Below are 17683 nucleotides of genomic sequence, written 5' to 3' on the forward strand. Positions count from 1 at the left end.
GATTAAAGCCAGTCATCCGGTCAGGGGGCATGGGTGTTTCCGGTTGGGACCGAGAGGGGGGGCACCCCCTTAGAGCGCGCGTATAGAAATTTGATCCCATGCTACGCGAGGTTGTAGCCTCCCCGTCTCAAGGTTTTTCTTGAACGTTGCCGAGGGTGATCCCTGGCTTCGGAAGGTTGAATTGGGTGTGTACTGGTTAGACGTGTTTCTTCCAAAACACCGTAGACGGAACTAGTCCCCGTGACTACTGAAATCCGTTGGCTGTGGTTAAGTACAAACTCTGCAGAGTCAATTCCTTCCAAGTCATCGTATCCATGATCAAGTAGTGTAATCAGTATATCCATATCTATCCGCGTGGAAAACTTGTCCCCGGTGAACAAGCTCAAGTGGTAAATCCAGTTAAATTATTATTCCTGTGGATGGACTAACTTTATTTTTGTCTCGTACTTGTGATAATTTATGTTCCCGAACTATTGTATTATTGAGCTACAATATAAGCCATTTATGTGACGTCGCGCAGACGTCCGACTGCGGCGTGTCTTTTTTGTTTCTTACATTAAATATAAGCCCTTTATGTGATGTCACTCAGACGTCCGACTGTGGCATGTTCGTCTTTTATTTTCTGTTATAAGCCCTTTATGTGATGTCGCTCAGACGTCCGACTGTGGCATTATTATTATTCTTGCATTTTCCGCTCGAGGAGTCATTCAGACACTCGTTTGGCACCAGCATTATTATTCTCGCAGTTTCCTCTCGAGGAGTCATTCAGACCCTCGTTTGGCACCAGTATTACTATTCTGCAGTTTCCGCTCGAGGCGTCATTCAGACCCTCGCTTGGCACCCAGTATTTATTATCTCTATGTCTGATCGCACTGGATAAATTGTTCATATGCTTCATGTTTACATTTGTTATATCTTATGTCCGAACTGTCTTGCAAGTACTTTCATAGTACTCACCTGGCTTGTTGATTTGGCCAGATGTTGACGAAGGCGATCTCTTGGATGAAGAGTTTGATAGCGCGTCCGACGCCTAGAGGAGTCCCAGTCAGTCCTGCGCGATCCCGGATATTGGTCACTTGTATTATATACGCTTCCGCCACCCACAATAAGTCTCCTCGAGCCTCACTCCGACGCTCGAAGAGCTGTAGTCTTCAGGAGTCATATCACTCGCTTCGCGGTGATATTTCCACCACCGTTTTTATCGTGAGTTAGTAGTATGCCACCCTATCCGCCGTCTCGTTTTATCGGCGTGCATGTAATAAATTGTTGGGCAGTCTCCGCTCAACCTTGTATTATATTTAGTACTCCTGGTATTTTTCTTCTGTGACCAAGATATTGTCTACCAGTGAGAAGGAATTCTTCCTTACTGGTCCGTAAAAGGGATTGGTCTCTCAATAATTATTTTATTGAAAAACCGGTCGTGACAAAGAACAATCTCCGCAGGGCTTAGCCAAGCACAACGGAAACTATGACAGAGGATAAACTAGAGGGACGGGGTTGCCGGCACACGGCTTGGTGTTTCTTGATGTGTCTTGGGTGCTAGCCCTGCCCCTCTATTTATATGTTGAGCCTTGGGGTCGAAACTTGGAGTAAAAGCCTCCACAAAGTCGGTTTCACCCGAAAGGCAAGAGTTCTTCTTGGACTCCAGGGCCAGACGCCAGGGTTCCCGGCGTCTCGACGCAGACACCAGGGAGCCTGGCGTATGGCCCCTGGACTCCGCAAAACTTCCTTTTGCGCTTTCCAAAAACCTTGTGGGCTTTCCCTTTTGGCCCAAATAAAGTGTTCTCGTACCCAAACATTTCGGGAAACATCTGGAACCCCTTCCGGTGAATTCCGGAACCCTTCCGGAGACCAAACACTATTATCCATATATCAATCTTTATCTCCGGACCATTCCGGAGTTCCTCGTCATGTCCATGATCACATCCGGGACTCCGAACAACATTCGGTCACCAACATACATAACTCATATAGTACTATATCGTCAACGAACGTTAAGCGTGCGGACCCTACGGGTTCGAGAACTATGTAGACATGACCGAGACACCTCTCTGGTCAATAACCAATAGCGGAACCTGGATGCCCATATTGGCTCCTACATATTCTACGAAGATCTTTATCGGTCGAACCGTTATGACAACATACATTGTTCCCTTTGTCATCGGTATGTTACTTGCCCGAGATTCGATCGTCGGTATCATCATACCCAGTTCAATCTCGTTACCGACAAGTCTCTCTACTCGTTCCGTAATGCATAATCCCGCAACTAACTCATTAGTCACATTGCTTGCAAGGCTTATAGTGATGTGCATTACCGAGAGGGCCTAGAGATACCTCTCCGATACACGGAGTGACAAATCCTAATCTTGATCTATGCCAACCCAACAAACACCTTCGGAGACACCTATAGAGCATCTTTATAATCACCCGGTTATGTTGTGACGTTTGATAGCACACAAGGTGTTCCTCCGGTATTCGGGAGTTGCATAATCTCATAGTGAGAGGAACATGTATAAGTCATGAAGAAAGCAATAGCAATAAAACTAAACGATCATTATGCCAAGCTAACGGATGGGTCTTGTCCATCACATCATTCTCTAATGATGTGATCCTGTTCATCAAATGACAACACATGTCTATGGTTAGGAAACTTGACCATCTTTGATTAATGAGCTAGTCAAGTAGAGGCATACTAGGGACACTTTGTTTTTTCTATGTATTCACACATGTATCAAGTTTCTGATTAATATAATTCTAGCATGAATAATAAACATTTATCATGATATAAGGAAATATAAATAACAACTTTATTATTGCCTCTAGGGCATATTTCCTTCACTAGTGGTGGAGCAATCGGAGTACTAATAAAATCATTATTAATAGTGTTGGAAAAATCACACAACTTAGTGTTTTCTTGAGACGTCGTGACAAAGCAAGCAATCTAGCACACAAGCAAAAAAAGCAACCGCAAAAGGCAAACAGAAAGAAGGCAAATAAAAGGCAAATATTTTTGTATTTTTCTGAAAACATTTTAGAAGTGGGGGAGAGAAAAACGAGAAGCAAATGGCAAATAACATAAATGCAAGAGGTGAGAGTTTATGATAGGTACTTGGTAGGCTTGATGTAGATCCTCCCCGGCAACGGCGCCAGAAATTCTTCCTCCTACTTCTTGAGCTTGTGTTGATTTTTCCCTTAAAGAGGAAAGGATAATGCAGCAAAGTAGAGATAAGTATTTCCCTTAGTTAAGAACCAATGTATCAATCCAGTAGGAGGAACACACAAGTCTACAATAATTGCACCTGCACAAATAAACAAATACTTGCACCCAAGGCGATAAAGGGGTTGTCAATCCCTTCACTGTTACTTGCAAAGATGAGATCTGATTGTGATAGATATAAAAGATAAGTAAAAGTGCAAAATAAGATAAAAGTAAATAAATTGCAGCAAGGTTTTTTTTATTTTGTAGATTTGAAAATAATATGATAAAAGTTAGACCCGGGGACCATAGTTTTCACTAGAGGCTTCTCTCTTGAAAGAAAGCATACGATGGGTAAACAAATTACTGTTGAAGAATTGATAGAAAAGTGCATAGTTATGACAATATCTAAGGCAATGATCATGTATATAGGCATCATGTCCGAGACAAGTAGACCGACTCATGCCTGCATCTACTACTATTACTCCACACATCAACCGCTATCCAGCATGCATCTAGTGTATTAAGTTAATAAGAACGGAGTAACGTCTTAAGCAAGATGACATGATGTAGAGGGATAGATCCAATCAATATGAACAAACCCCATTTTTTATCCTTAATGGAAACAATACAAATACGTGCCATGTCCCTTTCTGCCACTGGGATTGAGCACCGCAAGATTGGACCCATTGCAAATCACCTCTCCCATTGCAAAAAAAAATTCTAGTTGGCCAAACCAAATCAATAGATCGGAGAGAAATACAAAGCACAAGTGTGGAAAAGGATAATAACATTTTTCCTTCTCTCTTTTTCTCTTATTTTTTTACATGTTTTTGTTGGACTATTTGGCCTCTTTTTTTCTTGGTCTATTTTGGCCTCTTTTCATATTCCTCACATGGGACAATGCTCTAACATAGATGATCATCACACTTTTATTTACTTACAACTCAAGAATTACAACTCAATGTGACAACTCAAAGTAATGGAACGGTGAAAGTTGCATGGCAATGTATCTTGGCATGGCTATGAAAATGCCATATAGGTAGGTGTGGTGGTTATTTTGAGGAAACTTATAAGGAAGGTTTAATGCGCCGGCGAAAGTTGCGCGGTACTAGAGTGGCTAGCAAAAGTGGAAGGGGAGAGTGCGTATAATCCATGAACTCAACATTAGTCATAAAGAACTCACATACTTATTGCAAAAATTTATTAGCCCTCGAAGCAAAGTACTACTACGCATGCTCCTAGAGGGATAGATTGGTAGGAAAAGATCATCGCTCGTCCCCAACCGCTACTCATAAGGAAGATAATCAATAATAAATCATGCTTCAATTTCATCGTATAACGAGAGATCATACATGCATGCTTCAGGAATCACAAACATTAACATCAATATTCTTACTATTCCACAATTTACTACTAGCATGATTCTAATATCACCATCTTTATATTTCAAAACAATTCCAATGTATGCAAAAAAATATACTTAATCTCATTTTTACAAAATTTTAAATGGGTTAATATAAAAAAAATGAACCTGATGTATACAAAAAAAGTAGCAAGTGTATGGCAAAGTTAGACATAAAAAAGTAAGTTTTAGAAAATGTTAATCATGTATCCAGAAAAATTATAATATGTCTATAAAAAATGTTCTTGATGTATACAAGAAATGTGCAATGTTTATGGAAACAGTAGATATAAAAAAAATCAAAATATTAAGCGTATATTTTGAAAATGTTAAACATGTATATAAAATATTCCTGATGAATACGAAAATGTACAATCCATATGGAAAAAAGTAGACATAATAAATATATATTCCAAAGAAGATAATCATGTTTTTGGAAAATGTAAAACATGTAAGTTAAAAATGTTCCTGATATATACGAAAAATGTTCAAAAATAAAAATGAAGAAAAATAATTAAAAACCAAAAAAGGTAAAAAAAAATAAAGAAACAAAGAAAGGTGAAGAAAACGAAAAAAGAAAGAAAAAAAGGGTTACAAAACCCGTGAAATCTGAGAAAGAAACAAAGAGAGAAAAAGTAAAAAAAACTGGCAAGAACCGCGAGGAAATAGAGAAAACCAGTGAAAAAAAAGGAAAACAGAAAAAAAAGAGAAACTCGTAAAAACAAAGAAACCTGGTGAAAAAATAAAATAGAAGAAACTGGACCAAACCGGGTACAGGGAGCGACCAATTGATTCGAGTGAGCGAAGCATGTACTCCCTCCGTTCGGAATTACTCGTCCAAGAAATGAATGTATCTAGATGTATTTTAGTTGTAGATACATCCATTTTTGTGACAAGTAATTCTGAACGGAGGGAGTATCTTCTTGTATGGCACCCTTAGCGCGCATTTTCGACCCTCGTGCTCACACGATTACTAACCCGGGCCTAGCCCAAATAAAAGTGACGAGACCTATCGATCGAGTCACGGATCTCCACTCATTCGCTTTGCTCAGTCGATGGTCGACCTGTCTACCGTTTGCAGTCAACCGTCTGACATTTATAAAGAATGAATCATAAACATTTGTAAAATTATAATTGAAAAAAAATCATGGATTTAAAAAAAGTTCATAGATTTGCAAAAATAGTTCACGAATATGAAAATGGTCAAACAAAATTAGCAAGATCAAGAACTTCAAAGAAGTTCATGGATTTTGAAATACAAATAACTGATTTTAAAGTAGGATTTTGGAAAACCGGACGAAAGCTTCCAGAATCGTAGGAAGCTCCTAAAAACAGCCTATGAACCTTTTAAGAGCTTCCCAAAACCGGGGAGAGGCCTTCCCTCTAGTGCGCTCGACGGGCCAGCCCATTTAGAATCAAAAGAAGGGAGCGGATGCGCGCTGTGTATGCACCAAAAATTAGTAGTACGCGCTGCAATGACGTTGATCACACACCCTACCTCCACCCGCGCGCCCATTTGGTCCGACCCATGTGCGCGCCCGGGACTACGCCTGTTTTAATTTCATGTTTTCCTTTTGTTTATTCTTCTATGTTTTTTTTCTCTTTGTTAAAATAAGTCAGGTTTTCAAAAAAATATGATTTTTAAAAATAATGTTCAACAAATCATAAAAAGTATTCATGAAATCAAGTTTTTCAATATTTTGAAAAGTTTTAGGGGAATCGTAATTTTTAAGGATTCAGAAAATGTACGTGATTTTGAGAAAATGTTTGGGAAACCAATAATATTCATTATTTCCAAAAAAACTACACATATTCAAAACTTGTTCGTGAATTTAAACAAATAGTCGATAATTAATAAAACGTTCACGAATTTTTTAAGAAGTTCACAAAAATTCAAAAAATGTTCTTCTATTTCAAAATAATGTTCCCAAACCTTAAGGAAAGTTCATCGCGTAAAAAAATGTTCATGAACTCCAAAAAAAATCAAGGATTTCAGACGGTCGTCGTCAAAACTGTAAGTGTTCGTGAACTTTAGAATTTGTTCCAAATTTCAAAAAATGATTGTCTTTATAAAAAGATGTTTGCTGATTCAAGAAAAATTTTACAATTCGAAAAATGTTCACGATTTAAAATAATTTTTTTTAGTTCCTACAAAAATGTTCATTTCATAAAGAATCAAAAATTGGAAAAAATTGCAAGATTTAAAAATATATTCACAATGTCCAAAATCGGTCATGACTTTGAGAGATGTTTGTAAAATGAAAAGGTAAAAAAATAAAAAATAAAACATGAGGGAAAAAGTAAAATAGAAAAGAAAATATGAACATGGAAAAATGAAAAAAAAATGAAAAAAAAGCACCAACATTAAAAACTTGTCTGAGAAGGTTCTAGAACCTTCCCAAAACCGGAAACGAGCTAGTTGGGCTGGCCCATATGTATGCAGCGGGGAGTGGGGTTGGGGGGGTGGGGGTACGAGCTAGGTCGCTATATGGTGACCTATGCACCCAATTGGATCTGCCTCGCTATAAGTGAGATATAGCTCCCACGAATAAGCGGCACATAGCTGCTCCCAGGCCCAAGGCCAGCCAGCCATCTCTTTGCACCTAATGGGCCATGCATGTCTCTCGCTCTTCATTTATGGTTTGCTTTTCAGTCTTTTGGGCATTGTTATCTTGTGGCCTACAGTGAGCCTGCCCAGCAGCGACAACATATGTACAACAAATTCGGCGCAATTTCTGTTTGAAGTTAGTGCTCCAAGATTTTCTAATGGTGTGTTGTGAGCATTTACAACGCCGATGTCATTTTCCTCAACAAAACAAGGAATTCTGTAAACTCACCTTAACAGAATAACTGATTAAAATTGGATTTCCTAAATCTCCTCTATAAGCTAAATTTCCGAAATCTCACATTTAATACTTACTATCCAAACAACCACAGTTGCACACTCCCATTTACAAGGTCTAGTAGCAGGTCGGCCCATATTCTGTTTTGTTTATTTTTTCTGCCTTTTAACCTGGGTTTTATATGTTTTCTTCTTTTTCCTGCTTCTTTTTTTTGTAAATACGTGAAAATTTTCAAAATTGATGATTTTTTTTCAAATTTATGAACTGTTTTTCAAAATCTTTGAACTTTTTCTTCAAATTCAATGAGTTTTTTTTCAAATTTGTGATCTTGTTCTAATTTATTAACTTTTTTCAAATTCTTGCATTTTCAATTTTGCAAACTTTTTTCTCAAATCGAAGAACTTTTTCCAAATTCGTGATTTGTTCCCCAATTTTTGAACTTTTGTCCCTCAAAATTAATGAAGTTTTTGAAATTTTTGAATATTTTCCCTCAATATTGACAAACATTTTTCAAATTCGTGAACGATTTTGAAATATATGAACTTTTTCAAAACGTGAAGTTTTTTCTTAAAATGTCGACAGTCAACGCCAAGTCAATAGGGCAAGGCATCTAGTCAATGGGTTACTCAAACGTTAGCACTATGCACTGTTTCGACCCATTTTTTTCGCGTTGGTGGGCTGGGCCGTTCCTCCAAGTGACCCTTAAGACGCCATGAGGCTAGATCACAAATGTAGGTGCCCATGCTTCTCAAAGGATGTTGGTAGATCTCAGTCGAATGAGACTTAAACAAGTCTTAGACAACCAACAAAACATATAAAAAAAGAAAGAAAAAATTAAAAGAAAATTTCACGGGTCTTCACATAAGATCTCACGAATAAAGCATTGACTAGATTTAGCAATCCCGTTTCTCAAAAAGAAAAAAATGTACATTACCATGTACAACACCTCCTGTACATGTGCCTCTAGTCCCACATTGCTTAGGCAAAAAAAAGATCTTGTTTTTTTTGTGAAACTATTAAGATCTAGCTTTGAACCTATATAATTTCAGGTCTATTTAACCCAACTTCAATCGTGTAAAGCTTTATGAAACAGAAGCTCCTAGTCGGATGTGGACTATTTGATTCCGAGCTCAAATGCTCACTGATTAATATTCCCTCCGTGCTAAAATAAGTAACTCAATTTTCTATTAACTTAACTCAACTTTGTACTGTGACTCAATTTTGTACTAATGAGTCACTTATTTTGGGACGGAGGGAGTAGTAAAAAGAAATTCAAAAAAATAGTGTCAAACTTTTTGACATTCGTCGAAGTCGTGGCAAAAACTAATAAATTGATGCTTCAAAAATAATATTTTTGAAAGCATTTTGGATTGTTGATTTTGTTTTTCCCCATGTCTTCCATGATGAAAATTTTCAAACACTCGAAACATTTGTCGGAGTTTGCCAAAAAAATCAGAACTTTCTTTTTTTTCAAAAAAAAAAGGAATTCCGCTCGGGAGAAGAGCACTTTAGCTCTTAGCCTTCGTGTGATCCTTCTCTTCACCTACAAAGATTGGCCAAATCCATCTTGAAACTTCATCGGATCGCAAAGGCATCAACATGGAAAAAAAGTTCCCTTGTCGAGACTAATCCATTCAGAGAAAGAAATCCACGTTTTGTCTATGATGAATCTCCAATTTCACACTCTATACAGAGGTATTCCGGCACGATTTTCTTAAATTCATCATTTATTCCTTTCCAAATTCTTTTTATCAGCGTCTTCCACTCATTGTTCCACACAACTTTCTGGTTTTATACATCATTTTGTTGACTCCCTAGCAACGCTCGGCATTCAACTACTAGTAGTATAGATCAACTTGGCAGAAACCCCTCGTGTAAATGTATAACATGCTAAAAGGCATCGACGGACAAATTTGTGGTATCACTATACTTTTTTCTCGACAAAGGGTGGATTTTTTTTTTGAGGATGACAAAGGGTGGATTTTATTATCTCAAAATGAAGCATCAAGGAGATACAAACACAATGAGCACACACCCGGCTTCTGCATAGCTAAATGCACACAGCCAATAACAATGCACACAAACAAAAATCGCACGGACAACTAGCGAAGTCAAACAAGACCGAAGCTATGCCTTGATGGAGTAAAACGAAAAAAGCTCTGAAGTGATCAAAACAATGATCAACAATCTATGACAGCAACCATATCAGCACCAACCATCTTCTAACTTCAGATGTGATGTCGTCACCACTTTCCGTGATCCCAACAGCTACATACATAGTACGGTCTTGACGTGAGGTGCCACGCAAATGAAGACCATGTTCGCACAAGCGGACATTCAAGTCATGACAAAGGTCGGTCACCACCAAGAACTCCGAACAATGAAGGTCATCGTCGCACTTTGCAACCGAGATCGACTGAGGAAGCTCACTGACACCGTCAAATCCCAATTTGGGACGCTCCGTCAGTCTCACACCGTCCTCATGCTTGGTCGTTCTCGTCCATAGTGGAAGAATCAGACAGCAAAATGAACTCGTCGTCGTCATCGGATGTGAAGATTCCAATCCCGGTCCCATCTCGGCAATCACAAAGCAGTGTAGAACCATGCCTTCGCCTACGCGCCCGAGCGGTGACCCGGCGTACTAGGATGTAGCAGGCTGACGATGTCGCACAAGCACCTGCAAATGGGATCTTGGCCATCGGCGTCTCAGTACCATAGACTACCAACCAAGCCTTAAATCTACCGCCGTCGCTGCACATCCGGACCCTCTGCCTCAAGCCGCCGTCCATATATCTCACTTCGAAGCAACACTGAACAAGCTACCTCTGGCACCGGTGATTGAGTCAGATCCAAGACAATGCCTTCAAAAGGTCAACGGCGAGAAAATCGCCGCCATTGTCTGTCCCAAGAGGGGGGCAAGGGTTTCCCCCGGAGCAAAGACCATGAAGGGAGGAGATGAGCAATTTTACGACGCCTTTAACAAGGATTATGGCGACGCGTTATCACCGCCGCTCATGGCACGAAGCAGAGACACGGTTTCCCCGGCTCCCCTCACGTTCTTCCCTTCGCATCAATCTCCATGAACAAAGGCAACCTACCCAACACACAACGACGGGGAGGCCAGGCCGCCAGAGCAAGGCTCAACAACCCATCCCCGAGCACTGCCATAGAACAGACCACATACATGTTGATCAAGGACCACCATGCACGCCATCTCTGTTCGGCCAACGCCCGTCCCGTCGGCCACAAATTTGCCTCCATCGGGCTTTGTTTGCTTGACTAGCAGATGCTGATATCAAAATGCTAGCATCTTCAAGAATATTGTGACTGTGTCTAACCGTTAGTCCGTGCCATCTGTATCTTCTTCTTTTCTTTTTTCCGGGGATGGTGTACTCTATATGTACCCAACTGAAAGTCTGAAACGCCCAACAGCTGAAGGCTCTGGAGGGCATGTACAAAGGAAGCATCACCTTCCTAGTGCCTCACGCTCCATCAAAGCAAAATAGGGTTCAGGCACTACCTAGCCTAGCAAATAACCCAATGCATAGCTGACCCATTAGAGCAACTCTAGCAGACCACGCATTTTGCCGACCCGTAAAATGTGTTTGCAGGTCGCACGGGGGCGGTTATGCAGGCCGAAATTTGCGGCGTCAGACTAGAAACCGCAAACAAACCCCTAAATTTTTAAAAATGTTGTTTCGCGCGAGAAATTTAAGCAACAGCTCGCCGGAGCTCGCTCGCATACATGGTTCTTCTTTGCATAATAAGTTCATACACGCCACATACATACATAGAGGTTAGATATGCTAGACAGGGCCTATGCTACCGCATCACTGCAACAAAATTGAGCTCACCGGAGCTCCTGCAGTAGCTGCCCACCGGCGGCGATCAGTCGGAGTTGGAGGAGTCGGAGCCGAGGTCGACGAAGAGCTTCGCCTACTCCTGCTTCATCACGCGCAGGTCGGCCTCCTTCGATGTCTGCGCCTGCGATGCCGTGAGGCCCGAATCGAGGAAGAGCCGCTCGTACTCGAATGCCGGCGGCGGCCGGGCACCCTGGTTGAGCCACCGACGCGCCCCCCGCTTGCGCGCGGCGTCAGCGCTCTGCCTCATCCCCCGAGTCGCCCATGGTGGTTCAAGGCTCGCCGGCGGCGAGAAATCGAGCGGCGCGGTGGGGAATTGGAGAGGAATGCAGCGGTGGGAGGATAGGGTTTCGACCCGCATCTGCCCCGCAAACCCGCAGTTATAGTGGCTCGGGGCTTGCGTTTGCAGGCTGCGGCAAAAAAAATTTACGGGCCGGACACCGATGTGGGCTCGGATCTGGCCAGAAAAATGGGCCGAGCCCGTATAATCGCCGGAATTATGCGGGTTTGCGTCGGATGCGGGGTCTGCTAGAGTTGCTCTTAGGCACACACACGACATAATCAACTTCATATCTTCTCTCTCTCCCCACGGTCAGCTATGCATTGGGTTATTTGCTAGGCTAGGTAGTGCCTGAACCCTATTTTGCTTTGATGGAGCGTGAGACATTAGGAAGGTGATGCTTCCTTTGTACATGCCCTCAGGGAGCAACTTCATACTTTGCAGAGCTTCTGGATTTTCACGATACGGTGTTGGCCTGTCGTTGTAGTTTCAGAGATGATGTTGGCGCCGCATTCCCGGGAGAAGATCGGCCGTCAGTCGTTACACAACTGCAGAATCTGAAACCACCGTCTCGCGAGGGATCCAAGCTTGGTGAGCATGGGCGTAACAATCTACCATATCATATCATCTCATCCCTGCTAGTTAAACAAAACAAACCGGTAAAAAAAAAATTGTAACCACCAGGATCATGGCCTCGGATGGCTGTAGACAACAGACAGATAGACACGTACGTAGATAGATGATCTCTATATCGATCTACTACTAGAGGCGGCAGAAAAAAACCAGAAACGAAAACGCACCCTGGCGAGCGAGTTCGGCGGGCGAGATTTGGGGCCGCGGATAAATACGGTTCGCGCCGCGGCTTCCCGTCCCGATCCATCCATCCATCCCTCCCGCGCCGGCGCCTCTCCGCGATCGCCTCTTCCCGCCGCTGTCAGCTGCACCGGGGGAAACCGTGCAAGTGCGAGAGCGTCGGCAGAGCTGAGCGCCGCAGTCCATGTCCGCGCCGCCGCCGGGGGATTCTCTGTCGCCTCCGTCTGATACCCCTCCCGACGCGTCCCCGCCTCCGCCTCAACCTACGCCACCAACTGACCCGCCTCCGCCTGACACTACTCCCCCGCCGCCACCGTCCACTCCGCCGCCTGCACCGTTGCCAAGTTCACCCCCACCGTTGCCGCCGCCGCCGCCCAGTGCTCCTCCTCCGTCGCCGCCTGTCGCGCCCGTGATCCCGCCTCCACCGCCTGCGCCATCTCCTCCACCCCCGGAGACGCCAGCTTCGCCTCCTCCGCTGCCGCCGGTGATGCCGCCTGCTGACTCGCCACCAGAGACACCGGTGACTCCAGTTGATCCACCGCCGTCTTCTCCTCCGCCTGTGACGCCAGTTGATCCGCCGCCATCTTCTCCTCCGCCGGTGACACCGGTTGACCCGCCACCAGCTTCTCCTCCACCACAGCCGCCTGCTGACCCGCCGCCGGTGACACCAGCAGCCCCGCCACCATCAACTCCTCCACCAGAGCCGCCAGCTGACCCGCCACCGGTGACACCAGCAGCCCCTCCACCATCAACTTCTCCACCAGAGCCGCCAGCTGACCCGCCGCCGGTGGCACCAACCGCTCCGCCACCATCTTCAACTCCACCAGAGTCGCCGGTGACGCCAGCTGCACCGCCGCCGTCTTCTCCTCTACCGGTGACTCCAGCAGCTCCCCCACCATCTTCTCCTCTCCCGCCACCCGTGACGCCAGCTGCTCCGCCGGCATCATCTCCTCCCCCGCAACCACCGGTGACGCCAGCAGCTCCACCGGCATCGTCCCCTCCCCCGCAGCCACCCAACACGCCCGCTGCTCCGCCGGCATCGTCCACTCCCCCGCAGCCACCGGTGACGCCTGCTGCCCCGCCAGAATCTTCTCCTCCTCAGCCGCCTGCGGCGTCTCCTCCACCGGTGGTGCCGCCAGTGACACCTGCGCCACCAACTCCATCTGCGTCGCCTCCCGTGACACCTGTGCCAGCGACGCCATCTCCACCTTCCCCGGTTGCGCCTGCACCATCAACGCCTTCACCGTCCCCTCCGGTGACGCCAGCTCCGTCCCCACCTTCTCCCGCGAACCCAGCACCAGGATCCCCGCCTTCACCAGCGACGCCAACACCAACAACGCCATCGACACCTCCTCCGGTAAACCCGGCACCACCAGCGCCACCAATGCCATCGCCATCTCCGGTGAACCCGGTACCGCCAACATTACCCCCACCGTCTCCAGCGGGCCCCGCACCATCAGCGCCACCGCCGTCTTCCCCGGTGAACCCGGCACCACCAACGTTGTCTCCGCCGTCTCCAGCTCTGCCTATTCCAGTGAACCCTGCACCACCGACGCCGTCTCCAGCGCAGCCGGCGCCACCAACATCGCCTCCGACATCACCAGTGAACCCAGCGCCACCGGCGTCGTCTCCTCCTGCTCCGGTGAACCCTGCACCGCCAACAGTGTCACCGCCATCTCCCGTGGCGCCGGCACCACCAATGCCATCGCCGTCCGCTCCAGTCAACCCGGCACCACCAACGTCTCCAACCAACCCGTCACCGCCAACACCATCTCCGGTGAACCCGGCACCACCAACTACGGCCACACCTTCACCTGGCACGCCAACGACACCACCGTCGCCTCTTCCGCCGCCTGCAACAAGGCCGTCTCCGCCCATGGCACCGCCCGCTCCAGCTTCGAGCAAACTGCCAACCCCTGCTCCTCCTAGCGTAGCACCGTCGCCCCCAAGCGGCACGCCGGGAGCACCGCCTTCACTGGATCCACAGCCGGGTTTACCCCCATCACCGGCGCCACTGTCTTCGCCACCGCATTCATCACACACATCCAAAGCAGTGATCGGCATCTCCGTGGCTGCCTCGGCGGTGTTCGTGATCGCCCTTGTGGCCGGGCTGTTCTACTGCTTCCGGACGCGACGCCGCCAACGCCGCGGCCGCCGTCCCCAGTCCAGCTCGTCAGGTACGTACATTACATACGCTTTACGTACGCACCCTCGTCGTTGCCGGTGCAACAGCAACAACGAGCTGGCATCAAGAGGTTAGAGCGTTTGTCACGTTGATCGTTTGACACGTAAACGTACGTTGACTTGAAAGTCTCGGCGCCGGGTCTGGTCGCATGGCACCATGCCGCGCACGGCGCACTTCCCTGGTCGTGCGCCGGTGACGTCAAAAGGTATTGGCGATCGACGGCGACACATTGGCCGGAGTGCGCCGGACGGCGTGTTGTGCGATGATACGAGAACGCGAGTGGAAATGTGCATGCGTTGAGTGCCCTTTCCTTCCATGTATGCGCGCAGGGTCTGATCTCTTGAAGTCTCTTTTCAAGTGGGCGACCAAATTTGGCAACTTCCGAGTAAAAGTTAGTAGTACTGCTTGAAATTGTGAATGTACACGAAGGATTACGTGTTTTCTGTCGGCCGGCTTAGTTACGTGTTTACTTCTTCTGAAAAGTTGATAGTCAAAGCCATCAATTGCTAGTTCGGTTTATCACCATTGACTTCGGTGGCACTGAATTTTTTCGTCACTAATCCTCGATTCTTTCTAACTCGTGAACTTGTTTGCCATTGCACCAGGCGATCCCTACGACAAGCGGCTGCCGGTGACGTCGTCGCAGGCATCACGCTCGTCCTTCTCGGCGCCGCTGTCGCTGTCAACCATACCGCCAATGTACGCGCCACCACCAGCGCCACACGCAGCGGTCCGCCCGTGGCAGAGCGGCGGCGGCGCCACGGCCTCCGACCAGCCTCCCCCGCACGCGGCGGTCACGGGCGGCACGGTGTCGTACGCGGACCTGGCGGCGGCGACGGACGGGTTCTCGGACGCCAAGCTGCTGGGGCAGGGCGGGTTCGGGCACGTGTACCGCGGCACGCTGGGCGCGGGCGCGGCGGCGCGGGAGGTGGCCATCAAGCGGCTCCGGGCCGGCAGCGGGCAGGGCGAGCGCGAGTTCCGCGCCGAGGTGGAGAGCATCGGCCGCGTGCACCACCGCAACCTCGTCTCGCTGCTGGGGTACTGCATCCATGGCGACCAGCGGCTGCTCGTCTACGAGCACGTCCCCAACCACACGCTCGAGTCCCACCTGCACCACGCCGGCGACGGACCGACGCTGCTGGACTGGGAGCGCCGGTGGCGGATCGCGCTCGGGGCGGCCAAGGGCCTGGCATACCTGCACGAGGACTGTAAGTCGCGGCCTGTCTCTGCTTTCTCCTTCAGTTCAGAGTTCTGAGATGGCATGCTTGATTTTGTGGTGGAATTGTGTCACTAATGATGCACCGTTGTTGCACTGCCTTGTCTTGACTGAATGTATCTTGTCAGGTCATCCTAAGATCATCCATCGCGACATCAAGGCGGCCAACATCCTTCTCGATGACAACTTTGAGCCCAAGGTAAAAATGCACGAGGAGATCACGTTGTTTGGTAGGTAGATATATTGTGAATGTTCATCTCGGAGTGTGATGGAGCTTCTCTGTCTTGTGCAGGTCGCCGACTTTGGGCTGGCCAAGATCCAGCACGGAGACGATAGCCATGTTTCTACGCGGGTGATGGGGACTTTCGGGTAAGCCCAGCGTTCCAATTTCCTTGCCGTTACGTTTACCCGTTCCTGACCTGAATAAAACGCAATGATATGACTGGTTTGGCAGGTACATGGCGCCGGAGTACACCAACACCGGGAAAATAACCGACCGGTCCGACGTCTTCTCCTTCGGCGTCGTGCTTCTGGAGATCATCACCGGCAAGAGACCGGTCCTGTCCGACGAGCCCGACGAAGACGACGAGACTCTGGTCTCTTGGGTGAGTTTTCTAAAGTTCAGCTCAGCTACCGGATGAACACTGTGCAGTTCAGGAAAACTTTTTGCTGGCCTCTTCGTCTGATTATTTTGTACGTCTAATTTTATTTTTTTGGGGTACAGGCACGGCCTCTGCTGACGAAAGCTCTGGACGGGGAGCTCTCCGTGGAGCTCATCGACCCAAGGCTGGAGGCCAACTACGACGCCCACGAGATGCAGCGGCTCATCGCCTGCGCCGCCGCCGCCGTGCGCCACACGGCCCGCTCCCGCCCACGAGTGAGCCAGGTGAGTGTCCATGCCCGCTCCTTCGACGACATTCTTGGAGAAATGAACTGACGACGCGCGTGGCAACGACAAACTCAGATCGTCCGGTACCTGGAGGGCGAGCTGCCGCTGGAGGCCCTCAACGGCGGCGTGGAGCCGGGGCAGAGCGAGGCGCACGACGCCACCACCACGGAGCAGCTGCGGCGGATGAGGAGGATGGCGTTCCTGCAGCGGGGCGCCGACAGCGACAACACGGGCGCCACCGGCTTCGTCAGCGAGGCCACCAGCGAGTACGGGCTGTGCGCGTCCAGCTCCAGCAGCGACGGCGACGCCGCGCAGAGCACGAGCCGCGCGCCCGACGGGCAGCACCCCGGCGTGGCGAGCCATGCCGCCGGCCACAACGTGGGCAGGGCGGGGCGGCACTCCGGCGAGCTCGGCGCCATGAGCCGGCGCACGCGCCCGGGCCGCGCCGGCCTGGAGTGACGTGACCGTCATTGTTGCGACCAAGTTTTTTGGAACTGGGAGTTAGGCTAGTAAAATACTGCTACGTATTGCCTTTGGATCTTAGTTTTCTTTTGGGGCCCCCTCATTGGAGGGGAGAGAGATATACTTGTAAAATACGAAGTGTTAGAACTTCTTTAGTGTTTGCCATTTCTTAGGAATTTTGCTCAAGTGCAAATCTGAGAAAAAACAAAACAGTTGTGATGTTAGAGCATCTAGATGCAAAAGTAACTAACTTTTGTATCTCCGAGGCCCCAAACCCCTCTCGAACAGATGATGTAGATGTAAAAAAAAAAAATTACATCTTCGCCTGCAAATATACTGTAAAAAAACCCCAACCGCGCGCCAACCGCCGTTTCCTTTCCTTCCCTACCCTATCTTTTTCCTCCCGCCGCCCGTCGCACCCTGCCGCCGTCGCCCCGCGCCAGATCCGCGCCGATTGGCCATTTTTTCGCCGCACGGTCGCCGTGTCCGCCACTCGATTCGTCTCTGCCGCCGCCCCGCCCACCACCGTGCACC

General features: G+C 47.7%; 1 protein-coding gene across 1 annotated transcript; it reads left to right on the plus strand.

The window, feature by feature from the left end:
- The first annotated feature begins 15206 nt into the window (after positions 1 to 15206).
- Positions 15207 to 17429, plus strand: LOC109749554 (proline-rich receptor-like protein kinase PERK1). Its single transcript, XM_020308499.4, has 6 exons — positions 15207 to 15790; positions 15927 to 15997; positions 16091 to 16167; positions 16253 to 16403; positions 16523 to 16684; positions 16763 to 17429. Exons 1-6 carry the CDS (start codon positions 15280 to 15282, stop codon positions 17144 to 17146), a joined length of 1356 nt encoding a protein of 451 aa, XP_020164088.3. The 5' UTR covers positions 15207 to 15279; the 3' UTR covers positions 17147 to 17429.
- Positions 17430 to 17683: the final 254 nt, after the last annotated feature.

This window comes from Aegilops tauschii, chromosome 1 (assembly GCF_002575655.3).
Source record: "Aegilops tauschii subsp. strangulata cultivar AL8/78 chromosome 1, Aet v6.0, whole genome shotgun sequence".
In the NCBI taxonomy this organism is placed as follows: Eukaryota; Viridiplantae; Streptophyta; class Magnoliopsida; order Poales; family Poaceae; genus Aegilops; species Aegilops tauschii.